Source organism: Psammomys obesus, unplaced genomic scaffold (assembly GCF_907164565.1).
Source record: "Psammomys obesus unplaced genomic scaffold, mPsaObe1.curated_primary_1811, whole genome shotgun sequence".
NCBI lineage: Eukaryota > Metazoa > Chordata > Mammalia > Rodentia > Muridae > Psammomys > Psammomys obesus.
In genome coordinates, this window is record NW_026586550.1 from 8015027 (window position 1) to 8041396 (window position 26370).

The 26370-nt window shown below is 38.3% G+C and overlaps 1 protein-coding gene across 3 annotated transcripts in view; it reads left to right on the forward strand.

Moving 5' to 3' along the window:
- The window catches only part of Dgki (diacylglycerol kinase iota), a 466379-nt gene that overhangs the window by 292665 nt on the left and 147344 nt on the right, over positions 1 to 26370 (forward strand). For 2 of the 3 annotated variants that reach the window (XM_055602148.1, XM_055602147.1), the window contains exons 18-20: positions 1870 to 1943; positions 3535 to 3646; positions 17821 to 18020. In XM_055602148.1, the coding sequence (XP_055458123.1) occupies positions 1870 to 1943; positions 3535 to 3646; positions 17821 to 18020 (386 nt within the window). Of the gene's footprint in view, positions 1 to 1869; positions 1944 to 3534; positions 3647 to 17820; positions 18021 to 23154; positions 23218 to 26370 lie in introns of all 3 variants that reach the window. The other variant, XM_055602146.1, reaches the window with a different exon arrangement.

Genomic DNA, 26370 nt, shown 5'->3' on the forward strand with positions numbered 1-26370 from the left:
TGAACTCATGAACTTGTGTATCATGTTCATGATACATTCACACGTCAGTGATTCCACTAGCATGGGACCAACGTTTTAACACATGAGCCTTTTGAGGAGTGCTTTACAGACTAACTACATCAGGTGTGCATAAAATAGACAATATTATTTTTGTCACAGGTAAAGTCAGTATCTTGGATGTAATATTGAAGTCAGATAGTTATAAAATGTGCATATGAATTCTAGACCAAGAAACACAAAGCACGAAGAAAACATTGCATCTAGCACAATTTACTGTCCATTGTTTGATTTATCAGTACATAAGCCTACATACAGAACTGTATTTTGCAAGCATATATTTTCTCTTTGTGTCTGAATTAGGGAAAACACTGGTTGCTGCTGTTCTAGAGAACTGTACGTTTTAATGCAATTCTATGTAAAAATAGTGAGATACTATACATTCTATAGTATATACAACTTTAAAAATTTTGATGAGATACAATAATCACTGACATATTTCCCAGGGGAAACAAGGCTACAACATTTAAAAGTCAGTTTGATTTCAAGTTCAGCAGTATTTTCTGTAATGTATCAACAGAGTATAGCAGTCAATTTTTTTTTTTTTCACTCTTGAACTTTGATCACTTAAATAAAATGACTGCTTTCTTCATGGGCATACTCATCCATGGATCTGCTTGAAGCCCTTGAATGATTTGGAAGATTTTAGGTCACTATCTAAAACTTGATTTCTATCTAAGCTGCTTTTTGGAAATATTTTATTTGGGACAATATTGTTTCCTGGAAATTGTTTTTGAGACCACTTGTGAACATTGGGGTGTAGTTATATCAGGTGGGGAAAGAAAGTGGTTCTTTGAAGCACCCTTGACTGCTTGTAAAATCAGTGTGCTTAGACTGAACCGCTTCTGAAAGACATTTATACAAAACCACAGTGAGTTTTGTAATGCTTCTGAAGGAGAAGAAGAATGGACTTCCGGGACGTGAGGCCAAGGGGGGGAAAAGCAAACTGAAAAGCCAGCCTTACACATGGCACTCTTTCACTCTGACTAGACCTCTCTTCTGGATTTTATCACCAGTTGAGAGGGAATGGAGACATTTTTTTGTGACAGGCTGAAGGACAGTACTCATGGGGAGAACATTAGGTGATAAAGGAAGCCATGTATTAGGTGGAATAATCTAGGAGCTCTTGAGACCAAGGTTATGTCCAAACTCCAACAGTCCAATCACAGAAAGTGCCATCTAGTTCATAACACTTGTCGCTGCTATTTTGTCTTCTTAATCAGGTATGAATGTACACACTATAAACTATTACTTCTAGAACACTGGCTTCACCCTATGGCAAAGAAAAGAGGATCTGTTACAGGTGATACAAATTTAGAGCAGACCTCTTTAAAACTTTCAGAGAATGTATTCAAAACATGTTTCTTAGTTTCAAAATAAACATTATCCCAGATAGGAAAAAAAAAATGGCCATGTTCACGCCTTGTTTGTATTAACTGATTACAGTGGGGAATGCTGCTAGCTTCACTGAGATGTCATCTTTGAAGAGTGTGTGGGCTTTAAATGTTAGCACCATATGTCTAAATATCTAATAATAGTTGAAGGCAATGGATTGCTTTGAATATAGAACAGAGAAAAATTGTTTTTAGTCAAATGGAAGTTTTATTTTGTATTAAATCAGAACAAAATTAAAGTTCAGCCTTGGCTCTTCTCCAGTCAGACTCAGCATAAATTTCAGTGGTAGTAACTGGCAACCACTCGGGGGGAAGGGAGAGATTTCCATGCTCTGTGCTGTTATTGACCCAGTTGGATGAGACTCTCAGACTCATGACTACTTCAGAAGCCTTGCTTTCTCTGCTTTGGTTGCTGCAGTGTGATGGAACAGATCTCACCCCAAAGATTCAGGACCTGAAGTTCCAGTGTATAGTATTTTTAAATATTCCCAGGTAAGCCCTATTCATACTGTGGCCTTTGCTTGATGTAAACTCTGAATGATATCTGATTTCAGAAGTGAAACACCTCAGGGATAGTCCTTGAAATCCCTCATTTTAATGTCCTGGTAAGGGTTCCATGTCTGCTAATTTTCTTCTCCTGTTTGGCTTGTTTCCCGTGGTAGCTGGTTTTGCCTGTGATGCAGAATTCATTATCTGCATTCTCCTAGCCTTGGGAGACTCAAAGCCCTTTCTCGAATATTTTCATTTAATTCTCGTTACTGCCCCACACCCACCCTCTAGCCTCAAGGAAAGACAGATGTGCATAGAATCCTACTTTCAGTTTCTCAAAAGCTGTTAGGAACACATAGCTGATGAGTATGGATTTCTCTGCCAGATGCTAGAATCCATCAGTGAAGCAGGGCTTCACTGCTCTCTGGTGCTATAATGCACCAGGAGAAAGGAACACTTAGGATTGACTATTTTTTTTTTAAAGATAAGTTTATCACTTCAGTGGCACAAAATTCAGTTCCAGGTTCCTAAGCCCAGACGCTGGAAGAGTAAGGCCTGTAGTCCCTCATTGCTTGCTACCAATCAACTCAGACTACAATCTGCAAATCAACTGACCTTGGTTGAATTTACGGAAAACTAGAGCTCTATAGAAATGTGTGTCTAGGAAAACCTATCAAGGTTTTCAGTTTGCTCTTGAAGTGCTCAGAACACTCAATTCCAACCCTGTTTCAGGAGCATGGGTCAGCATGGGTTTAGCAGAAGGCTTACAGATTTGTAGGAAACACTGGCCCATAGTGCCAACTATAGCATTGTCCTCTTTACTCTTGACACTCTTCCCTTACGTGTCTGCTTCTCTGACTTTCTAATTTTATTTATTCCTTTTCCTTTCTCATCTCACTCCTCTCTTCTCCCCTGCCATCCACCTTCTCTCCCTCCCTCCCTTCCTTCTTTTCTTTTGAGAGAGGATCTCTCTATATAATTCACAATTCTTCTGCCTTACCCTCTTCTCTACTGGAAGAGTAGGCATACATCACCACACCTAACATATTTTATTTCTTCTCTCTTATTTATTTATTTAAAGTGATTTTCATTCATTCTTTTCTTATAGGAATTTCTTGAATTATTTTCTATATAATGGTAAATGCTGTCATCTTAGTTTATGTTCTTATTTACACTAGCATGGATTTGTCTTCATTTAAGAGAATTATTAAATTGTTAAAGAAAAATCATAATATATTGTAGAGAATATGAACTCAAGAGTGAGAAATGAGGGACAGATGGGTACCACAGGATGCTTTTGATGTTAAATTATGAGTTTCTGTTGCTGTTGTTGTTTTGTTTGCAAGGCTGTGATACCTTGGAGATAGTAACTTCATTTTTTTATACTTGAGGTTCACATTGAGAGCAGCAACTATTCTTACATTTAATAAACATCAATTCCCACTAGAAATTATTTTTAAAGGTTTATTTATAAACCGACACATAAAAGCAAAAAAACTCCTGTGTGCATGTATACCTTAACCCTAATTTATTTACTAATGCTAATCAGGAGAAGAATGAAGTATCTTTAACTGTTTTTTAACCTTGTTTGCAGATATTGTGCTGGCACAATGCCTTGGGGAAACCCTGGAGATCACCATGACTTTGAACCCCAGCGTCATGATGATGGCTACATTGAAGTAATTGGGTTCACCATGGCCTCTTTGGTGAGAATTGTTTCAATTTTATTGAAAAGCCTTGTGTGTGAGCCAGTAATAGACTTTAACCTCTCACAGAGGAAAAATCAGCTTTCTCCAACAGAGTCTGACTTGGTAAACAAACTACACTCAAGGGCAGGGTCCAGCAGTAGATGCCAACACAAAACCAACTCAATAGTACTTTGTTGGGGCAGGGGTGTTGTTTCATAATGCTTTGTCTGGGCATTTTGGTTTTTACCTTACAGGTCTTACATATTATTTTTTTCCAATTTGTGTTTTTATGGGATTTCTCTGTATGACTGTGTGTGCCTCTGTGTCTGTGTTTGTTTCGTGTGCTTTTTCTTTGACTTTTTTTCTGTTTGTTTTGTCCTATTCTATTTATTTCATTTTAGTTTTTAGTTTTTTTAGATGTCTGTTTTCTGAGACACAGAAAGAAGGGGTGTGGATTTGGGTGGGTGGGGAGGATCTGGGAGGTAGCAGAAACTGTGATCAGAATATATTGTATGAAAACAACTATTTTCAATAAAAAAAAGTTTTTTTTTTTTCTCTTGATTTACCAACTTATAAACTCTACTAGTACAGAAATGCTTAAGGATGAACAGGCATATGTTGTTAAGTCTGAAAACCTATTCATATTCATTTGAGCTGCAAAAATAAATCAATTTTATTTGTTTTTTTTTTTTACTTTCTAGGAAATAAAATATTGCATGCTTATAAAGCCATCTTGGCACAGAGATAGTACAGCATTAACACGCACACTCAAATAGTCCTCATGTGTTTTTTCTCACAAAGAGTGAAAACTGAATGAGTAGTTACCATATCCCACAGGTTCATCATGCTACCTGTGAGGCAGAAGGGATCAAGAATTGTCTGAGTGATGATAATCTTTCACTAGGGCCTAAGTGGCCAAATGGTTGTTCCATACTTCCTCACTGTGCTCAAGATCAAGGTTTAGACCCTTAGCTGGTGTATTTGTTACTATCGCTGTGTTAAAACACCATGACCAAGAGCAATGTAAGAAAGAAATAGTTTATTTTGGATAATGGTTCCTGAGTGATAGAGTCCATCAAGGCAAGGAAGGCACAGCATGGCATTGGGAGCAAGAAGCTGGCCGATGACATTTTTATCCATACACAGGAAACAGAAAGAGGAAACGGGAAGTAGGACAGAGATACAAACCCTCAAGGACACCCTCCTCCCCTCCCCCCCAGTGACTCGCTTCTACAAGCACAGCTCTGCCTTTTAAAGATTTCATAAATTGAGGCATCTCGTGTTTGGTCATGCGAGAAGTTCATTGGCAGGTACAGCCAATGAACTTGTCTATGGAGGATCTGGGTAGAAGCTTGGAAAAGTGGCACAACAACCCAGGAGTTTCTCCTTCATTTAACTATATTCACTACTCATGGCGTTTATCTCTCCATCTTACATGGAATACCTGATCTCCTTATTTCTATGGATTTCCCTGTTCTAGACAATTCATAAAATAGTATTATATATTGTTGTACTTTCTGATTGCCTTCTTGCACTTAGTATATGTGTCTGCTTTATCCAAACTTTAGAATGAGCCTGTGCTTCATTCCTTTTTAGGGCTAAATAGTATTCTGAAGAAGGGATATAGCACATCTTGTTTCTCCATTCAGCAGTTAATACATGCCTGCTAACTTTACACAAAATGAACCACATTTTTGGTGTTTTTTTTTTTTATTTGTTCTGTTTTGGCATTCTTTATTTTATTGTTTCTTTTTCTTTGTTTTTTTTTTTTTGATTGCTTTTGTTTTGTTGTTTTGCTTCATTTCAAGAAAGAACTTAAAGTTGAATGGATAAAAAGGTGGAAAAGATTTCAGAGGAGTTGGGAGTGAAGTGATGAAAATAATGTATTTAAAATATTTTAATAAAAATATGAAACAAGTATGTTGTTACTTATGAATAATGTTCTAATAAAGAGACATATTTATTAGAAACAAAAAAAAAAGATTTCATAAATTTCCCAAACTGTTCGACCAACTGTGGACCAAGTGCTAAAATTACCAAGTCTATGGGGGGGGGGGCATTTAAACCACTGCATCTGGTCGATAGAGTCATAGTTTCCTATTTGGTTCTCCAGCACTGTTCCCTTCCTTTCCTGCTTCCTGGCTCAAGAACTCTTTAATCAAACATAGCTTTGGACATGCTTTGTCCCTTTTGCAACACTAAGCCATTACATGTGCTGACTTTCTTTATAGTGTCTTTGGCTAGTTATCTTCTGCTTTATCTGCATCAGGATCTTTTCATAATTTTTTTAGTGGTTTTATTTACAGTTGTATAATTAATGTCTGAATAAGAGAGATGCAGCTCATGGAAACTGAATAGTTAGCCGGGAGTTTAATGGTAGTACTCTACTCATGTTGTTCCTTGGTTTACCCAGAGGTGAAAATGCAATGTCAAATAAGCATCATTTATAACACAGAGTACTAGGGAAAGGTAAGTCTTGTAGATACCAACTTGCTAAGTTGGTAGGAAAAGGACCCTGTTACAAGGACAATGCCTTTGCCACAGTCATTGGATTGTCTCCCTTGGTCCTCCAGTGGCCGAAGATAGGGAGCCACAGACACAATCCAGATGTATCAGCTTGATAGGGCAGAAGGGAGAATGGGGAGAATAGAGGGGCAGGTAGGAGTGCCAAATGGTACAGTTCCACTTGTGTAATGTGCCAAGTCTAACCTGTGTGCTACAGAGCACTTCATGCTTCCACCTGCTTAAATTCAGCTTACCAAATGAGCAGAGTTCAGCATTCTTGAAAAAGGAAAATTTCTAAACGTGAGAAGCATTTCAGAAGTGAACAACAGTGGTCACCACTAATTGGTAGCAATTTTTAAAATTCAAGGTAATACTTAAAACGTGTCTGTTTCCATTCAGTATCAGTTACAAGTATTAGTGAGGGCTAGAGAGATAGCTTAGGGGTTAATTGCACTGTCTGCTCTTCCAAAGGTCCTGAGTTCAATTCCAAGCAACCACATGGTGGCTTACAGCCATCTCTAATGAGATCTAGTGCCCTCATCTTGCATGCAGGTGTACATGCAGACAGAATACTGGATGTATGTGTAAGTAATTTATAAAAAAATTTTAGAAATAAGTATTACTGAATTCAGAAATGGTATGCCCATAATTAACAGGCTAGCAGGTAAAAATGATTAAGGAATGAGGCAAATGAGATGCCCTGTCTTTGTGGTCACAGCCCCATGATGGAAAGTAGACCAAGAGTAAAATGATAAATTCCAGGAGAGGGCTGGGAGAGACTAGAAAAGAGCGCTGAAAGCAAGGGTGCCTGCTAGGTGGTGCTCTCAGCAAAGACTCCCAGAGGAGGGAGGGGTCTCTAGAGTGCAGTGGTCTATCAGAGCAGCCAGCCTGTGCGCATGTCCTTGCAGAGCTACAAGTGGTGGCTTCAGTGACTGGACAGTTAATAAAACTGAAGTCAAAGACAGAGGTCAGGCAGAAACGGCCCTTTATGCTGTTGTTCGGGGTGATGTTGCAAAAGGGTTGGGCATGATCAGACTTGTGCCTGGAATCCCATCTGAGCTGACCAGAATCTCTACCCCTGGGGCTTATTAGACAAATCACCATATTGGCATCAGCATCCATGTGGATGAGTGTGTCGTAAGTGTGAAGGAAGAAGATGAAAGGGACTGGGGCATCCCAGAGGTATTTGGACAGTGACACACTGTGAAAGACAGAACACTAATGAATCCTGGGAGGCGACTGGGAGCAATTGGTCAAAGGATGAATTCATTAAATAAGGTAGAAAGTGTAAAGCAGAGAGAGCATTGCAAAGGAACTGAGCTCTGAAATCTGTGTAAGCAGTCAGTGTGCTTAAAAATGGACAATTGAAAATGTGTTACTGGAAGTCAGGAAGTCTCTGTAGGGTAGAGACAGGGCGTTGGAGGGCCTGTTAAGTCCTCTCTCCCATCTTGTGCCTAGAGGGTGAAGAAGGGAGAAAATTAATATATGGAATTTGATGGAGAGGAAATGCAATCCTAAAGTCATGCCAATTATAATTCCCTCTTTGGACAGCATGAACAGTACAAAGTCAGATGGGATACTGTCAAATGTGTGACAGAATCTCCAATTCGAGTGACTGCAGTTGCTTCCAAGGCAGAAAATCCTAGCTTAGAAAAACACTTAAAACTCTGCTCTGCTGTTCAATCTACAGTTCAAAGCTGTATGCTTTTGAACATCGTGTGTTCTCTAAATAACCCAGGAGCACATTTCTAAATGGTCACATACCTCTGTCACTCATCCAATGGTATAGCATTGTGTTTTCTTTTTCATTTACTTTGAAAGGATTTTATGTTTAGTTCTCCAGTTTTCAATTCATTGATGCTCTTCTATTGATTATAATTCCAAGAAGGTAAATTATATAAAATTATAAGCATGTGTTTAGGATGGCTGTCTAAACAGAATGGTATAAGTACTTGAAGGTACTCTTTTTAAATATATACTTAAAAATGCTTCCATATAATTTAAAACCTTAACTAGTAAGTGAAGTTCTTTTGCAGCAAATTATTTTTTTCTTAGAAATTGACATGTCTGAAGTCACTAAAGCCTACATATTTTAAAAAGTTTTGCAATAAACCAATACATATTTTTTTGTACATTGCTTATAATTTAAGTCCACCCAAGGAACAGGAAACTTGGACTGTTTGGAAAGAGATTTTAAAGTATTGGAATAGTAAAAAAAGAAAAACCTATTCCTTTTAGAATGTTTATCTTGTAATTGCAAACTTCAAAGTGAAGTCTTCAGTTGACTCCATTGGTTTTGATGCATTCCTGCTAATTAAGATGATTTCTCAATTGGTGTCTCGATTGCTTTCTGGGTCTTACAGAGCCCATAATCATTGTAATTTGTATTTGTTTCTGCCACAATTTTTTGTTATTATGGTTGGGAAGGGCCTTTCATGCTGAGACTGTTTCTAAGTAATTTAAAACTTTTCAAGGCAGTTCAAAGCACGATTCATATGGAGAAAACAGGACCCTCATTTGTAATTCAGGCTCCTCAACTTTGAAGGAAACAAAGTTTGATCTCTATGTTAATTAAAATTAATATGTGTATGTTCTTTTACATTTCTGAAGGAGAAAAGTAAATGTCTGTTCAGTCTGAAAACATGCACAGAAAGATTCCCAGGGCTGAGATTTTATACCTTTACATAGTGTGATCTCTTATGCTTGAAAATAAATGTTTGCTCATTTTATAATATATGTAAGTGTAAGAAATGAAGTGAATATAGCACATCTAAACATAACACTTACAGATAGCTGCTCATATTCTGATTTGTTTCCTCTCAGTGCCTTTGTTTTTATGTTTGAAAACATGCATAAATTTAAAAACGTGGTTTATAATACTTATAAGAATTTTTGTTGTTTTGTTTTTCATCTGTCACTGAATCAATACCTTCTTTCCCAGGGTATGTAATAAGTTCCACATACAATTATATCAGTGTGGGAGTAGGCATTTTTCTACTTACCACAGTGGCTTTCTTTGTATGTAATCATTATCACAAAATCATACTACAAATGGCAACTTAACCTTTATTATATAAGCATATCACAATTTAAATAATAATCATTCTTGTGTGAAATTCTCATGTTTCTAATGTTTGGTGTCACAAATAACTCTATATACAGGTCTTTTGGCATGCTTATTTACTGCAATTAAAAATATTTTGTTTGTGTGTGTGTGTTCTTCATATCTCCTTTAGAGAACATGCATTTTCAATTCTATTACTTTATTTATTTATAATTTAATTTTTGAGAGTTTTATACACAAATACACTGTTAACAAAATTTTCACTACTCTATACCCCTCTCAACATGCCCCACTTCCTCTAGGATTCACCGTGAACCCTTTTATGACCTCTAGTTTTGTATTAGGGCTGCCCACAGGCAAGCGGTGTGCACACACACACACACATCTTAAAAATCTTTACTAACTCCAACTTAGATTGGGAAGGCATTCTCCTTTATTGTCTCCTTGATGATTTATAGTTTAAAGTTTTACATCTTAAGTAAGTTACTGAACTTGAAAAACTTTTGTGCATTGTACAAGGTAGCTATCCCTCCAATAAAAAGCATTTGTTGTTTTCACCGGTGTTATTGCTGAATGAACTTTCCTCTTCTGTAGGATTGTTCAAGATCTTTCCCTGAATTCCATTTCTTTCCATCCATTTATTTTTATGTCAGTGTACACTGTCCTGTTGAATGTGCCTATATAGTAGTTTAGCTCTTTGACAATTTTGCATGCACACACACAAACACATACATGTGTATCATTTAGAATTTGGATTAGTTTCCCCTGTAAAAGTATATTTTATTCACCTGATGTAATTTTAATCTCAGAGGTTTACTGACTCCATCTGCTAACGTAGGCCAAGTCCTGGAAGTTTCTAGTCTCTGTACAATCTAATCTAGGCCTAGAATGTTTTCAATTTCTGAGACTTAGTTCTAAATAAGCTCACACTTTCTAGCTCTTTCTGAACTCTGGCTGGCTGGTTCAACTCAAATGTTTTGGCTTAAATGCTTCTCCTCTCTTAGCTTCTGACTGAATTGTTTTGCTTGGTCTCATACTAAACTTCGGCAATATGGTCTAATTTTATGCCTCCACATTCTCATTATTTCTTCACCTGTGTCTAGCTTGTTTTTTCTTCAACCTGTTTTTGTAAAATTCTCCTGGTGAAACTGCCTCCCCCTTCCCTCTTGTGTGCTGCTCTCCTAAGTCCTCCTTTTCCTGTCTTTCCTGGTGAGAATTGGGGAACTCTTTTCTCTGGTTCATTCTGTCAAATCTTTCTCTGATTTGTCACATTATCTGACACTATGACATCACTATCCAACATGGGTGCTTCCTTCTACAATCTTTCTGTATACTAAGAGTGTATCAGTATTCCAACCAGAGGGATTAAAGGTGTGTGCTAAGGGCCTGAATGTATTAAAATTCCTCTACACTACCCCATATTTCCCTTATCTCCCTAGCATCCCTATTTCTATCAAACCACTCCCCAATTCTACCTGTGACCTTTAGTTTTGTTTTGTGAGCCATTTTGTTTACATGGCCATCTATGTGACCATTGGATTGGAACTGTTCTTTGGAGCTTGGTGGGGTCACCTGTGGATGTGAAGGGAGTGATTCCCTCTCTCCATGAGTTTATAAACAAATAGACTGTATTGCAAGCAGTGGCTTTAGACAATAGAATTGTACTTTTTATATTAAATTTATATTTTTATGTTAATTACAGTTTATTCATTTTGTATCCAGGTGTAGCCCCCTCCCTCATTCCTTCTCAATCCCACCCTTCCTTCCTCATCTCCTCCTATGCCTCTCTCCAAGTCCACTGATAGGGGAGGTCCTCCTACCCTTCCATCTGACCCTAGCTTATAAGGTTTCATCAGGACTGGCTGCATTGTCCTCCTCTGTGGCCTGGAAAGGCTGCTCCCCCCTCAGGAGTCAGTGATCAAAGAATCAGCAGCTGAGTTTATGTCAGACAGTCCTTTACTAGGGAACCCACTTGGGTACTGAGTTGCCATGAGCTACATCTGAGCAGGGGTTCTAGGTTATCTAGGTTATACCCATGATGGTCATTGTTTGGAATATCAGTCTAAGAAAAGATCCTTGTGCCCAGAATTTTTGGTTCTGTTGTTTTCCTTGTGAAGCTCCTGTCCCCTCCAGGTCTTACTATCTCCCCCTTCTTTCATAAAATTCCCTGCACTCTGCCCAAAGTTTGGTTATGAGTCTCAGCATCTGCTTGATACACTGCTGGGTAGAGTCTTTCAGAGGCCCTCTGTGGTAGGCTCCTGTCCTGTTTCCTGTTTTCTCCTTCTTCCAGTGTTCATCCCGTTTGTCTTTCTGAGTGAGAAATGATCATCTTACCTAGAGTCCTCCTTCTTGCTTAGCTTCTTTAGGTGTAGAGATTTTATTATGTTTATCCTATATTATATGTCTAATATTCACTTATAAGTGAGTATATACCATGTGTATCTTTTAGTTTCTGGGATACCTCACTCAGGATGATCTTTTCTAGTTCCCACCATTTGCTTGCAAATTTCATGATGTCCTTGTTTTTAATTGCTGAGTAGTATTCCATTGTGTAACTGTACCACAATTTCTGTATCCATTCCTCCATTGAGGGACATCTGGGTTGTTTCTAGGTTCTGGCTATTACGAAATAAAACTGCTATGAACATGGTTGAGCAAATGTCCTTGTGTACTTGTGCATATTTTGGATATATGCCTAGGAGTGGTATAGCTGGATCTTGAAGAAGTGCTATTCTTAATTGTCTGAGAAAGTGCCAGATTGATTTCCAAAGTGGTTGTGCAAGTTTACATTCCCATCAGCAATGGAGAAGGGTTCCCCTTCTCCACATCCTCTCCAGCATGCATTGTCTCTTGAGTTTTTGATCTTAGCCATTCTGATGGGTGTAAGGTGAAATATCAGGGTTGTTTTGATTTGCATTTCCCTGATGGCTAAGGATGGTGAGCATTTCTTTAAGTGTTTCTCTGCCATTGTATATTCCTCTACAGAGAATTCTCTGTTTACCTCTGTACTCCATTTTTTAAATTGGAGTACTTGATTTGTTGCTTTTTAACCTGTCAATTCTTTAGATATTCTGGATATTAGACCTCTGTCAGATATAGGGTTGGTGAATATCATTTCACAACCTGTAGGCTGTTGTTTTGTTCTGATGACAGTGTTCTTTGCTTTACAGAACGTTTTCAGTTTTGTGAGGCCCCGTTTATTGATTGTTGATCTTAGAGCCTGTGCTGTTGGTGTTCTGTTCAGGAAGTTGTCTCCTATGCCAGTGAGTTCTATGCTCTTCCCCACTCTTTGTTCTAACCAATTTAGTGTATCCGGTTTTATGTTGAGATCTTTGATCCACTTGGACTTTAGTTTTGTGCAGGGTGATAAGTATGGATCTATTTGCATTTTTCTACATGTAGACATCCATTTAGACTAACATTATTAATAAAATACTTGCAAACTGAATCCAAGAACATATAGAAGATATCATCCACCATGACCAAGTAGGCTTTATCACAAGCATGCAGGGGTGGTTCAATATACAGAAATCCATCAATGTAATCCACCATATAAACAAACTGAAGGAGAAAACCCACATGATCACCTCCTTAGATGCTAAAAAAGCATTTGACAAAATCCAACACCCATTCATGTTTAAAGTCTTAGAGAGATCAGGGATACAAGGCACATACTAAACATAGTAAAGGCACTATACAGCCTATAGCCAACATCAAACTAAACATAGAGAAACTTAAACCAATCCTACTGAAATCAAGAACAAGGCAAGGCTGCCCACTTTCTCGGCATCTCTTCAACATAGTACTTGAAGTCCTAGCTAGAGCAATACAACTAAAGGAGATCAAATGGATACAAATTGGAAAGGAAGAAGTCAAAGTATCACTATTTGCAGATTATATGATAGTATACATGAGTGACCCCAAAAACTCAACCAGAGAACTCCTTCAGCTGATAAACACCTTCAGCAAAGTGGCTGGATACAAAACTAATTAAAAAAAAATCAGAAGCCCTCCTGTATACCCAAGATAAAAGGGCCAAGAAAGAAATTGGGGAAACAACACCCTTCACAAATTGCTACTAATAACATAAAGTACCTTGGGGTGACACTAACCAAGCAAGTGAAAGACCTGTTTGAAAAAAACTTCAAGTCTCTGAAGAAAGAAATTGAAGAAGATATCAGAAGATGGAAAGATCTCCTGTGCTCATGAATCAGTAGGATTAACATAGTGAAAATGGCCATCCAGCCAAAAGCAATCTAGAGATTCAATGCAATCCCTGTCAAAATACCAACACAATTCGTTACAGATCTTGAAAGAAAAATTCTCAACTTCATATGGAAAAACAAAACAAAACAAAACAAAAAAAAGAATTTTCAAAATGATCCCTACAACAAGAAATCACCTGAAGGTATCTCCATCCCTGATCTCAAGCTGTACTACAGAGCAATAGTAATAAAAACCACATGGTACTGGCATAGAAACAATGGTGAATCAATGGAATAAAATAGAAGATCCAGAAATAAACCCAACACATATGGATACTTGATTTTTGACAAAGAAGCCAAAATGATACAATGGACAAAAGACAGCATCTTCAGCAAATGGTGCTGGTCTAACTGGATGTAATTGTACTTTTAATATGTATTTACATAGAAGTCTAAGGTATTGTAGGGAAAGGTAAAGTTTTGTTGTTCCGTGTTCTTTGTTCTGTGTTCTTATGTTACCTCTCTGTGCCTTTCTCCTCTCCCCTTGCTTTTTCCCTCACAAGGGCCTTTGTGATTATATTATACCCACTACTACCACTCTGGCCAATTACCCTTCATTTACTCACATTTGGAAAATGTACTTTTGCCATGCTTTTTATGGTTTTGATCAGTTAGAACATAGGTATCCTTTGGTGATTGTGGCACAGGCATGTCTCTGCAAACTGCAGTGGTTTTTGTTTGTATTTAGTTTGTTTTAGTTTCATTGATTTTTTTTTTATGACTCTGAAGGTTGACTTCTATTCATGTACTGTCTGCTCTCTTACCCTTTCCCTATGTGTTTAGTTAGAGAGTTTGCTAATTTACTGTCTAACAGACAATGGAATAACATGAAACATTCCTGTCTGTGTTGCTGAGATCAGAAATTATTGATCTGTTTCCATCTTCATTGACCCATTTCTTCCTGCAGGATCCAATTTGCTACTAAGGTTTACCATAAAATAATTTCATTTTTTTCCTTTTTGGATCATGGTTTCTTATTTGTCAAGATCCATTGATTATCTACTTAGTAGATGATTTGTCAACTACAATCTAAATTACGTTTTATTGTTAGTACATACTGTTTTAACATTACTTTTTTCAGCTCTTCCTTTACAAGATACAAAACGTGTCTAATATAAATGACGAATACTAACAGTTGAGAGATAAAAATATCAGTAGAATGTGTTCCTTTCCAGGCTTATACAAATCTTCCTTATCTCATTTTTCAGGATATATTGTTAATCCTGTTACTATTTTAACTTTTAGGATGTTACAGATTTTAAAGTAATGATTGTTTCTTTAAGTAGCTCTAAAGCATAGACATTTTTCTCTAAATTGTGCCATAGTACCTCAGGTTAATGTCCTTCTAAAGAATGTGAAATCAATTCAGCATTTTTCTTCCTTTTTTTTTTCTTCTTTGTGCTCTTGTGACCTTGTGTTAGTCGTGGTTAGACTCTATGTCCACTAAGCAGAGATGAAAAAAGAACATACATACAACTACTCTCAGTGAGAAAGGATACTTAGATTTTTTAGAGTCCTTATATTTTCACTAAAAAGAAATTTGTAAACATATTATAAGTAAAAGTTTTAGTGATGTTAGATTTCTTATGCAGTTACTAGAAGGAGAGATTTCAGATAAATTTTCTTCCTTTCTTAAGTTGCCCCACTTTATTTGGACAGTGAATGAACATTAATTCCACGGCAATTAGGAAGAAGGAAGAAGGGATGATTTTAGGTGGGGTGAGGTTGGATTTGAGAACATGATATTATTGAATGATAGGTACAACCTAGAATCATAAAATACTAGTGTGAAAGAGATCGTAGCAATAAATCCAAATCAGTCACACCTGAGGAAATGGAAGTAGGATTAGTTTCTTTATAAGTATTTAATTATACGGATACTCATTGGGGAAGAACTGCTGCTACTTTTGCTGTTTAGACTTCCTACACCATCTAGTGCAGTGGGACTTTTTAGCATGCTTGTGTTGAGTTTAATTTTGATGAAATGGGGGAAAAACTTAATGATGTAGCTCTATGGAAAGAGAACAGTTGCAAAAGTTTGTGTGTAACATTGTGAACCAACTGATCACGGTGCCACTACTAGCTAGGTAGAATTGCTTCCTTTTTTTGAGGAGCATGCTGTGTCAGGGAGGGAAGGGGCCCATGTGATAGTTTCATTGAGGCTATTGAAGTACAGAAGGTTAATTAGAGGATGTTAGGAGAACTGAAAAGAAGACAGCCTGTAGATTAACTGCTCATCAATCATCAGGTGCACAAAGTCCCTGCCAATGTTGGTGTTAGAAAGAGAACAGTGGTATTAGTCCTAAGGAGCCAGGGCACAAGAGAAGCGATGGAACTTTGGAGACATGGCAGTCTGAGAGGGCTTTTGGTTGGCTTTGCCATGAGCCAGGATTCTGAAAGGGGGTTACTTACTGCATGAGAAGTGGGCCTGCCAATGCAGCTGTCTGTGTAAGTCAGAGAGCTAGAGGCCTGGGAATGGAGGCACAGAGGAGGGTGAGCTGCTGCTGGAGAGGCTTCTAGAAGAAGAGAGAGATGTAAGTTTCCATTACTGTGGCAACATCTCTGGGATAACTGGCTTCTACGGAAGATTTGTTTTGGCTTACAAGTTCAGTGGTCATGTGGACCTATGGAAGGCAGTATATCATGGTAGGACTTGTCATATAAAAAGCAAACTAAGCAGAGGATAGCTAAGGCCCTGAAAACCCCTTGGAAGACATGACACCAGTGACCCAGCTTATTTACACAAGGCTCCACTTCTTAGTGGTTCTACCATCTCCCAATAATGCCATATGCTGGCGACCAAACCTTTAACACATCTGCCTTCAGAGGACACTCAAGATCCAAACTGCAGTGCTAAGTGTGATGGGACAGATCTGTCATCCCAGTACTCAAAGGGCTGAAGCAGGAGGATTAAGGGTTCAAAGTTAGAATTAGTTGCAGAGTAACATCTTCTGATAAAAAGAAACAGTAACATCACCAACAACAGCAACAATCCCAACCAGTAGAAGATGGGATACTGTGCTTTCTCTTTCAGTCTGGAAATTTTTTTTTATCTTTTTATTTAACTTTTATTAATTACACTTTATTCATTTTGTATCCCCCCATAAGCCCCTCCCTCCTCCTCTCCTGGTCCCATCCCCCTCCTTTCTGCATGCATGCCCCTCCCCATGTCCACTGATTGGGGAGGTCCTCCTCTCCTTATTTCTGATCTTAGTCTATCAGTTCTCATCTTGTGTGTGATATGGAGTATTATAGTGATTACATTTTTCTTTTTTGTGATTATATTTTTCTGTCTGTACTGACAACTATTCCTAATACCCTTGGCTAAATTATTCATCACTTTCTTAATAAATTATATTGTCAAATCCATAAGGCCATGACCTTAGAAAGATGAATGTAGTTTTGTTTTTTTTTTTTTTGAAAATTTCTATTCATCATTTGCTGGTATGCAAACATCAGTATTTTAATGCCATGTTTTTTTAAAAAGTATTTTGATTCTTTGTCTAATAAGAAGAGCAAAATTTTCTGTGTTCTTTTTTTTTCTTCTTTCACACTATTCTAATTATATTTGGGCCTTTGTTTTTCTAAATTAGTTAGAGTTGATTTCATAAATGTAACAGGGTTAGATTTAGGTCTTTAAGCATATAGAATGTCTTAACTTGAATAACTCACTTTTGCTAATTTACTTTTATCACTTTATTTACTAAAACACATTTGAAATAATTGGAAGGGGTTTCAGATAGAAAGAAAACTCTTGTCCAAGTTTTAAAATTAACTAAGGATAGACAATGCAATTTAAGGGTAGGTAAATGCAATTTAGAAATTGGTAAAGTATGTGCTTTGCTGTCTTTATCTGTTTTTATTATGCCAAATCCAATTACTTAATGGGAATAAACATCATAAAGGAAAAGTTTTGAATTAGTAAATCTTGGATGAGGTCTGTCAAGGTGGCTCAACAGATAAAGGCACATGCCACCAAGCCAAACAATTCAACTCCTGGGACCTTCATGATGGAAGGAAAAATCTACTCCTGCAAGTTGTCCTCTGACTTCTACATGCACTGAATAGCATTCAGCCCCCACATGAAAAATACATTTGTGTGTATCCATCTTTTTCCTGGCTGTGTTTAGATTTGTACAGTGTAAAATGGAAAATGCTTATCTCTGGGAATATATGGTACAGTTTCTTAGAAGCTTTGCATATTTAATTTATTTGTATCTTGATTTCTTCAAGTTCTTGTTGGCTAATGAGTTTTACCAATACTACTAAACGCTGTTGGTTATCTGCAGTGGATTTGGGCTTGGCTTTCTGAAGTATTCGTCACTGACGCTTGGTTCCTCTTTGGCTTGTTTGGACAGGCTGCTCTGCAAGTCGGGGGTCACGGAGAAAGGCTGCACCAGTGTCGGGAAGTGATGCTTCTGACTTACAAGTCCATCCCCATGCAAGTGGATGGGGAGCCATGTAGGTTGGCACCTGCTATGATTCGGATCTCCTTGAGGAATCAGGCCAACATGGTACAGAAGAGCAAGCGGAGAACCTCCATGCCTTTGCTCAATGAGTGAGTCTGTGCTTGCCTTCCTGGGTGACCTGGAGACACTGGAAAGCAGACAGCAAAGCATGTGCATGGTCTGGGGACCTCACTGTGTAAAAAGGGGAGACAAATCAAGAAAGCACCATAGGCCCTAGGTTGTTCTCATGGCAACACATGCACTCTTATCTTGTCTATTTTATAGTTATTTGACTTTTTTTGGTAAATTTTGCTATATGTAAAATAGATGCTTCTCCTTTGTTCAGGTGAGCTGGTTTTAATATTTAGTTTGGTTTATGGAGGGCTGTTACAAGCCACTTTTACATTGCATTTCTTACTGGATGTCACTGAGTGGTCCCTTTCCACACTTCCAACTGGGGCCCCATGTCCTCTGATCCATCAACTCAGTTCTGCCTTCCAAGGCAGCATCTACGATTCATACTTAATTCAACTCATTATTTCTACTTTGAAACACCATGTATTCCTTTCTTCCTACTTTTTTTTTAGGTGTTTTAATAAACTGATTCAAGGTAAGGCAATTAGGAATAAGTAACACAGAACATACGTTCATTTTCTAGTGTACTTTCCTCAAATTGGTGACTTAATTGTCGGCTTGGGATTGGAGAAATAGCTGGAGGGAGAAGAGAATTTGGGTCATCTTTTTGAGTATCTTCTAGGTATCATGTCACTATGTGTAAGGTCATTTCCAAGCTTAGTCTTGGCTCATTCTCTGTCACAGTGAGGGGCCCCAAAGGTGCACCTCCTATTTGCTGTCTGTGTTGCATGGTTACCTTTTATACTGAATGGCTGGCTTTCTGGAGATGCCTGCAAGGAAGGGGCATGCTTTGCCATGTGTTCCTGAAGTCAAGGTGAGAATCTGCACAAATTCCCAGAATATCTGATGACGCAGGTGCCATCGCTCCTGTCACCTCTCTCTGTGGCAGCATATGCTCAGGAAGAGCACCAGACAGCGCTCTCCAGGCACTTCAGCTTTTGGCATCCGCTTCTAAGTTTGAGGCTTGTGTGAGAAGTCCGCTTCCTCTGTTCTTGGAGTCTGAACTTCCTGGAACATTGTCCTGGTTGTTTCCTAGAACTTCCGTTTACTCCATTTACTCTGAGTTGGTAGTTCTTGCTTTATTTACATTTTGCAGCTGGCAAATCTCTTGGCGCATTGCTGATGCTTTCTGTCCTTGCTGCCTTTTCCTTCTTATAGGTTGAAGACATGATTGTTGAGTTTATATGTTAAAAAATATGATATGTCAACAGTTGTACATGGTTTTCCATATTTATTCCATGGCATACTGGTTTGGAAAAGAAACAAGAAATAATGAATGGAAAGCTACATCTGAATCTGTACAGTGGCCAATATACCTAAGTCACTTGTAGATCATCTGTGGAAAAGCTCAATGAGTTTACTGTCACGAGTGAAGAATAAGGTCTCATGACCTTTTCAGATGGAAAACTTTTCAAGTGTTCAGTTTCAAAAACTTTTATGTTGTTATCAAGAAAGGATTTGTCTTCTCTAAGTAATCCTGTTGGATTTGTTTAGCTTCCTTTACATGCAAAATAAATGCACATAGTTTTGTTTTGTTTTTTCCTCATTGCATGTGTGACATATGCCATTTCTTGCATGTAATTGCACAGGTGTCTAAGAGCAGCCTCATCTAAAAATATGCTGACACTCCCTAGCGGGCAGTGTTCCCATCATAACAGCTCCATGTCACACAGAAGATCCATTTGCAATGGGAGTCATAGCACACTATTCATTTTTCAGAAAATAATTAAAATTTGAAAAATAAGAAATAATTTAATCACTATATACAATTGTTATTCAACACTATATTTAAAGGAAATCAGTACTGACAGTGCATTTTCAAAGAAAAATAAATAAATCTGATTACCATGTCACACTTGTTCACTAAGCCTGGCTTTCTCTCTCCTTAATCTTTTTCCATATCTGTAGTTAGATTCTGTCTATTTCATTATAAAACATTTCTTTCTCTCTTTCTTTTTTTTTTAGATCCAACTTCTTCCTCTGTATTTCCAAGTAGAGTTTCAAGTTTAAAGTCAATCTTCATTTCAAGGCTTCTTTTTAACCTCCTGTTTCTTTGAACTTCTTTCTCTCTTGTCCATCATTGTGTGGTGGAAGAGATATTTGAAAGTCATGTTACTTCTTCACTTCTCTGCCTCCCTTTTTTTCCTTCTTTTCTTTCTTCTTCCTTCCTATTTCCCTATATTACTTTTTCCCTTCTTTCCTTTCTTCTTCCTTCCCTCCTTCCTTTCTTTATTATAAACTAAAATTTTTGCTTAATTTCCCTGTATTTTTTTCTTACTAGAAGGGGAAGACCACCAGTTTATGGTTTCATAAAATTTTTATAGCAAATGCCCAGTCCTTTGTGTGTGTACATGTGTATACATGTGTGTGTATTGCAACTATGTGTGTTTATGTGTGCATGTGTGTGAGTTTGTGTTCTTAATGAAGGTATTGTAGCTGCTTGGTTCATCTAAGGAACTGGGATCCTCTCATTCATGTTACAGGGAAGACTTGCTATTTTAGTGCTGCAGTTCTCTGAATAGCCATGTTTCCCCTTGAATGCTGGTGTCTCACACATCTGCTTTTTCTTTGGGATGTTGAATCTCAGATCTGTGACTTCAGTCTTGGCTCTTTTCCAAAACTAAAGACTATTCCTAAATCAATGTAATTGATAGTTTTTCCTTAATGAGGTTTTGTGGCAACTCATATAACGAATATACTAAGATACTAGTGTCTAAAATCCAGACCCTTAACTCTGCAGAGTGTGCATTGCCTCCTTCTCATCCGCACAAGTCTGTTCCTCACCCATGTGCTCACTTGTCATTCCATTTCACTCCCCTCCATTTTCCTACATCTCGCTGGCTAGCTAGCGCTTTCCTTCAAACCCGTCTTCAGTTTGTCACAGTCGTCAATGCACACTGTCTCTTCTGCTCACTAGAAAAATGCTAGTGTGTGCTCACAACTGATTCACTCTCAGCTTATCCTGCCATCCCTCTTTAGAAAAATGGCTTTCCTACTCCATCAGTTGGGATGGTCTTTCTAAAAGTGGAAAGTTTGTGTTCTTTCTTGTCACAGTTGTTTTTGGTCCTTTCCCCCTTCATCCTGATCTCCTTCATCCCAGGTAACTACCATTGTGATTCTTTGGCCCCTAGTTTTTCTGCTCACTGTGACCTCCCTTTCTCTTTTCATCTGCCAGCCTGGCTCACAGTTCGAAACCCAACTCAGGTACCACTTTCACCAAGTACCATCCTCTAGGTAATTCTGGAAGTTAGTTGTACCTCTCAGTGCTGTTTCCATCGCATCATCGCCAACACAGTGTGTGCATCATTTGCTTGCTGGTCTCTCTGCTCTGTTCTGTGGGAGGCCCTAGGCTTTTCCTCTGAGGATGCCCAGAACCTGTCATCATCTCTGAGACATGATCGCATATTGAATCCGTGACTCACAAGTAAACCTCATTACACTTCTATTTTCTGCTACACTTCTTGGAAACTATTAACAAAATAACAGCTATGTTAAATCTCATGGATATAGAGGTACTATAGAATGTCTTGAGGATGTTTTGTTACAAGTATAGGACAAATATTGAATCATTTAGATACAATTACATGAATAATTAGAAGGGATGTCCATGAGCAGTAATTAAACAGTAGGCCTTCATGATGCCATTCTGTCCACATTTATTATGAAAGGTAAAATACTTATCAGAAAATAATAACAAATTTTATTAGTATATACAAAATAAAATGGGTTCGCTAACTCCATATTGGCAAGAGACCATACTTTAGTTTATTCTAGCACATGAATCTACACAGAATATGAAACCCAATAAATATTTCCCCACAAAATGTTATAAAGATTTTTGTCTAGGTTTTTACTAATATCATAGCAATATGGCAGCTAGATGCATTTCATTATTTTCTATATTGTGAAGCACCATTGAAGGTGATCAGAAGCTTAAATTAACTGTTGTGAAGGAGAGATCTTCAGCTGGTTTCCTTAACTTCTTTAGTAACTGTGAAGGATGGTTATTTTGTGTAAAGGCAGAAGTTCTGGTTAGCTAACTTAGAACTGGGTACCTGGGTTCCACCATCCTGGGCTACTGGGGGTGCATTATTGCTTTTAATAGAGAGTTTTTGAAGATAAAGTGGACAGACCACTGGGGTAAACTCATGGGTGACCTTCTGTGAGAATGTATGTGCCCAGAAGACAGAGAATCTGGGGAGCTGTCACTCTGCACTTAGAGAAGCTTAAATGAAAGAGGAAAAGAGAATGGTGGTACAGAAGTGAGAGTAAGTTTGGAGGTTCAGCTTGTTAAATTGAGCAATGTCTATTTTCTATTTTCTAGTAGCACTTACGGACTCTCTGTCACAAAAGAATGAAGGGGAGATGTTTATGGTTTTACTTTTGTACCTAGAATATGGGTGAACTTAAGGAATCTGAGGGATAAAAATGGATTTTTTTATAGATACTATTTATAATTTTGAGCTTTATATATTATTCCAGAATTCTTGAATTTTTCAGAACTCTTGATTTTGTTGTTGCTGTAGATTTAAGGTTTTCTTTTTTTTTTTTTAATGGAATTTTTAAAACTACCCTTGTGGTTCTCAGAAAGCCTTTTCTGTTCTGCTGAATGAAGCTCAAGGTTGATGAATGCTTATTTTCAAGATGGCTCTCTGATAGGACCTCAGAGACAAGGTGCAAGGATGAAACTGGCTCACCTCCTCACAAAGGAGTCGGTCGGTGTGCTGGTTTCCCACTCTGATATGGAAGCCTGTGCCTCCACCCTTGGGTTGTACTGACTGTACTGGAGCAAAGGTGCCATTGACAATGCCTCCTGTGCCCACATCCCACTCTCCTGCCTTGGCCCTGCACTCCAGTATGTGGCTTGCCTGGAACTAGCTGCTTCCATGTGTCCTGTTGGCTTCATTGCTATCACCGGCTTCTCTGGATTATTTCCATTGCTGGCTTGATTTCCTTTTTTTTTTTTTTTCTTTCATCACTGTTGGTGATGCGCTCATTTAATTTCTGCTTAAACTTTGTGTGTCTCTCTTTTTCTCCCTGGCTTGTTCCTTGTTTGTCCACGCTGTCCTGCTGATTCTGTCTTCGCTGCTCATTCCCTGCTGCCTCTAGCATCCATCAGGTGCAAGCTGCGGACCTGCGGCGAGTGTCTGCTCCCCCCGGCTCCTTCACCATGTGAGTACAGTGCCATTCTGTTTTGACCCTCCGTCCCCAGCCTCTCCTCAGGGGTAGATCACCTGCATCCTCCTTTTTCTCCACAGGTCTGCTGCTCATATAAGGGAGCCACCTAATCAGAGATGTTCTCATACCCTGTTCTTCTCGTGAAATGGAGAGCTTTGTGCTGTGTGTGTCTCCACCCACTATGCATTTGTACACTCATATTTTTATGAACTATTGCAGGGCTAGTGGATTGGTGTAACAATCTGCACTAAGCATCATTGTTTTTCAGAGTATGATAGGACAGTTATATCAATACCATTACAAATATATTTGAGGAAGTGCTTTTGTTCTTAACATTGTGTGTGGAGTTCATTTTTGTGCCAAAGAGTCACGGCTGTTGTACAATAATCAATGACTCTGAGCTGTCATTGAGTTAGAAGAAATTTATTATAATGCATGTTTAGTGGTTTATGCTCAATGTCTCCAGAGTATTTTAATTTTCTGGTGAAATGAAAGTATGATTTTTAGAATTTTCTTCAGCATTTGCTGAACACTCACATGTCTCTTTCTTTGCTCCGTATAATATATATTACCTGCTATTTATTAGCTTTCAAGTGGTGTGCTAGGTGCTTTGCATCTTTACAGAATCCTCAGGGTGATACTGTGCATGCGCACTAGTGCTTTCTCTTCTCTACACAAGGTCATAGACTAGCAAGTCAGACTGAGATTCCAACTCAGGCAACCAGGCTCCTGAACTCATGTTGCCTTCCATCTGTCTAGACTCACTGCGTTTCTCAGGGCCCAGCAGTGTGATCACCTTTTCATATAATTCTTCCTTGATTCTTGCTTTTGAAGTCAACCACACCTCACTGGAGTTCACTGGTGATGAATATGTTAAAGCTTTTAAAGTTTGATTTGGTTTTCATTGTCTGAACTCTTTACTTGTGTGTATTCCCAGTCCAGACTTGGCCTACTTGAGGTGACTGGCAATATATCCTTATGAATCTGTATTCCAGACCTAGTCACAGACCATTATGAGACCAAGCCATAGTTAGTAGTGGGGATAATGAGTAAAAAATATGTGTGCATGAGGAACTGTGCAAAATGTGAAATCTAGTGGTATCCCAAAGTACTTCCTAAGTTTAGTTATTCAATCTTGTTTTTGGCTTGTAGATCCCATTTATTACAAATAGTATATTAGCTGAGGAATGTTTCTTTTTTCCCCTGGTTCAGTGGCAGGCATAGTTTTATGCTGCAGATCTAGTGATCAACGCAATCACCTAGTGCCTGCACGGAGTATGAGGTTTATAACTGAACAGTCAAAACCCAACTTAGTAATGGTATCTCATTCCCAGTTGTCTGAGGATTATGGGCTGAACTTCTCCACCCTCTAGGCTCCTCAGTAAACTTGTCTTCAATGACTGGCTGTCAGTTTCAGTGGCTCCACAGACTGAGAGCAAAGTAAGGAGAATGTCAGCAACCGAAGTGGATGTGATAGTGGTTGAGTTCCTATCCCTAGAAGGACTTTTTTGACATTGCAACCATGCATCTTAAGTGGGGGCCGTTTATATTGTATTTCTGGAGTGGGTGTGCTATAGTTAGGTACTTCCATAGAGTATAGCAGGCAGGAGGTGTGACTATTTGAAACCTGTAGGGATGATTTGAAAATATTCCATGTCTGTGTCATAGTGTTACAGTGCAGGGATAGTATATCTCTGAGTGACTGATGGAAGCATCTGTATAATAAATATATATGTGAATATATAATAAAATATCTAATCTAATATAAATGTAATATATAATAATATAGCACAGCTGGGTGGAATATAAAAGCCAGGTGTTAGGGCAAGGCCACAGAGAGAAGTCCAAGCACAGCAGTGCATTCTGTGCCTTTAAATCACAAACAGTGGTGGCTTAGCCTTTGGAACCCATGCTGCCTTTTGAGAGGCCCAGGCATGCTTAGCTCATTAACATTGCTTTGCACTCTCCACCGACCATCTAGACCTGGCAGCCGGAGCTGAGATGGTCTGGTTTTCTCTGTCTCTCAGAACCGTTTTAAGTAAATCCTCTTTGGATCTTTGGAGGGGCCTCTCTATTGCTCTTAACGCTAATGCTGCCACCTTGAATCAGTCTGAAGTACCCTTTTCTGGAAAACATCCTTTGCTCTAGTTTTTTTGGTGACTTTTTTGAGGAAATCAAGAATACAAGTGATGAAACAAAGGTGAGAGATAGATTGTTAAGAGTCGTGATCAAATATTAAATTCCAACCACATATAACATCTCAGCATTATGGAATAGTTTTAATATTTATGTTTATTACTTCTAAATTGTGTGTGTGTGTAGGGAGAGGTTTTGCACATGAATTCAGGTGCCCATGGAGTCCAGAAAAGGCTGATTGTATCTGCCGAGGGTGGAGTTACAGGTGGCTATAAGCTACCCCGATGTGAGTGCTAGGAACAGAACTCCTGTCCTCTACAAAAGCAGTAGTGCTCTTAACCACTGAGCCATCTCTACAGCCCTTAGCATTATATAATATTTTGGTCCTTTATGGCCACATATGAACTGGTGGATTTTAAACAAAAGTGTTTAATGCCCCATTCACTAAATTAGACAACACTGAGTCAAGAACATTTACATGTATATTCTAACAATTTAGCTTTAAAAATTAATAACCTGTATGTGATTAATTGTCTTAAAAGGGCACATGCAGACTGCATTTCTTAAATTATGGATAATAGTGTTAAACCCATCAGTCAGTTGCTCCAATTTAGCATCTGCTAAAAAGCATATGAAACCTCAAAATGAGGCTTTCTAGAATCCCTTCACCCATTAGTAGCCACATTTCCTTCTTGCTCTTCCGGCATAAAAATGAAATAATGTGATCCATTTACATTTGACTTATTATTTTCATCTTTCATCACTGCTTACTTTAGACACCAGATACCCTGGGCTATTAAAGACATTGAGATCAGAAAGCTCCATTTCTTCCCTGGGGAAATGAACACCCCAGAAACAGACCTAATTGAGTTGACTACAATGAAATTACAATACAGCATGACTAGACTCCAAGTAGAGAGATTTGAGTTCTACTTCTAAGTTGGCAACTTCTTACTGAGTATTTGTCACAAATGATTGTGTTTTATCAATATTTGAAATGAGTGTGCAGCA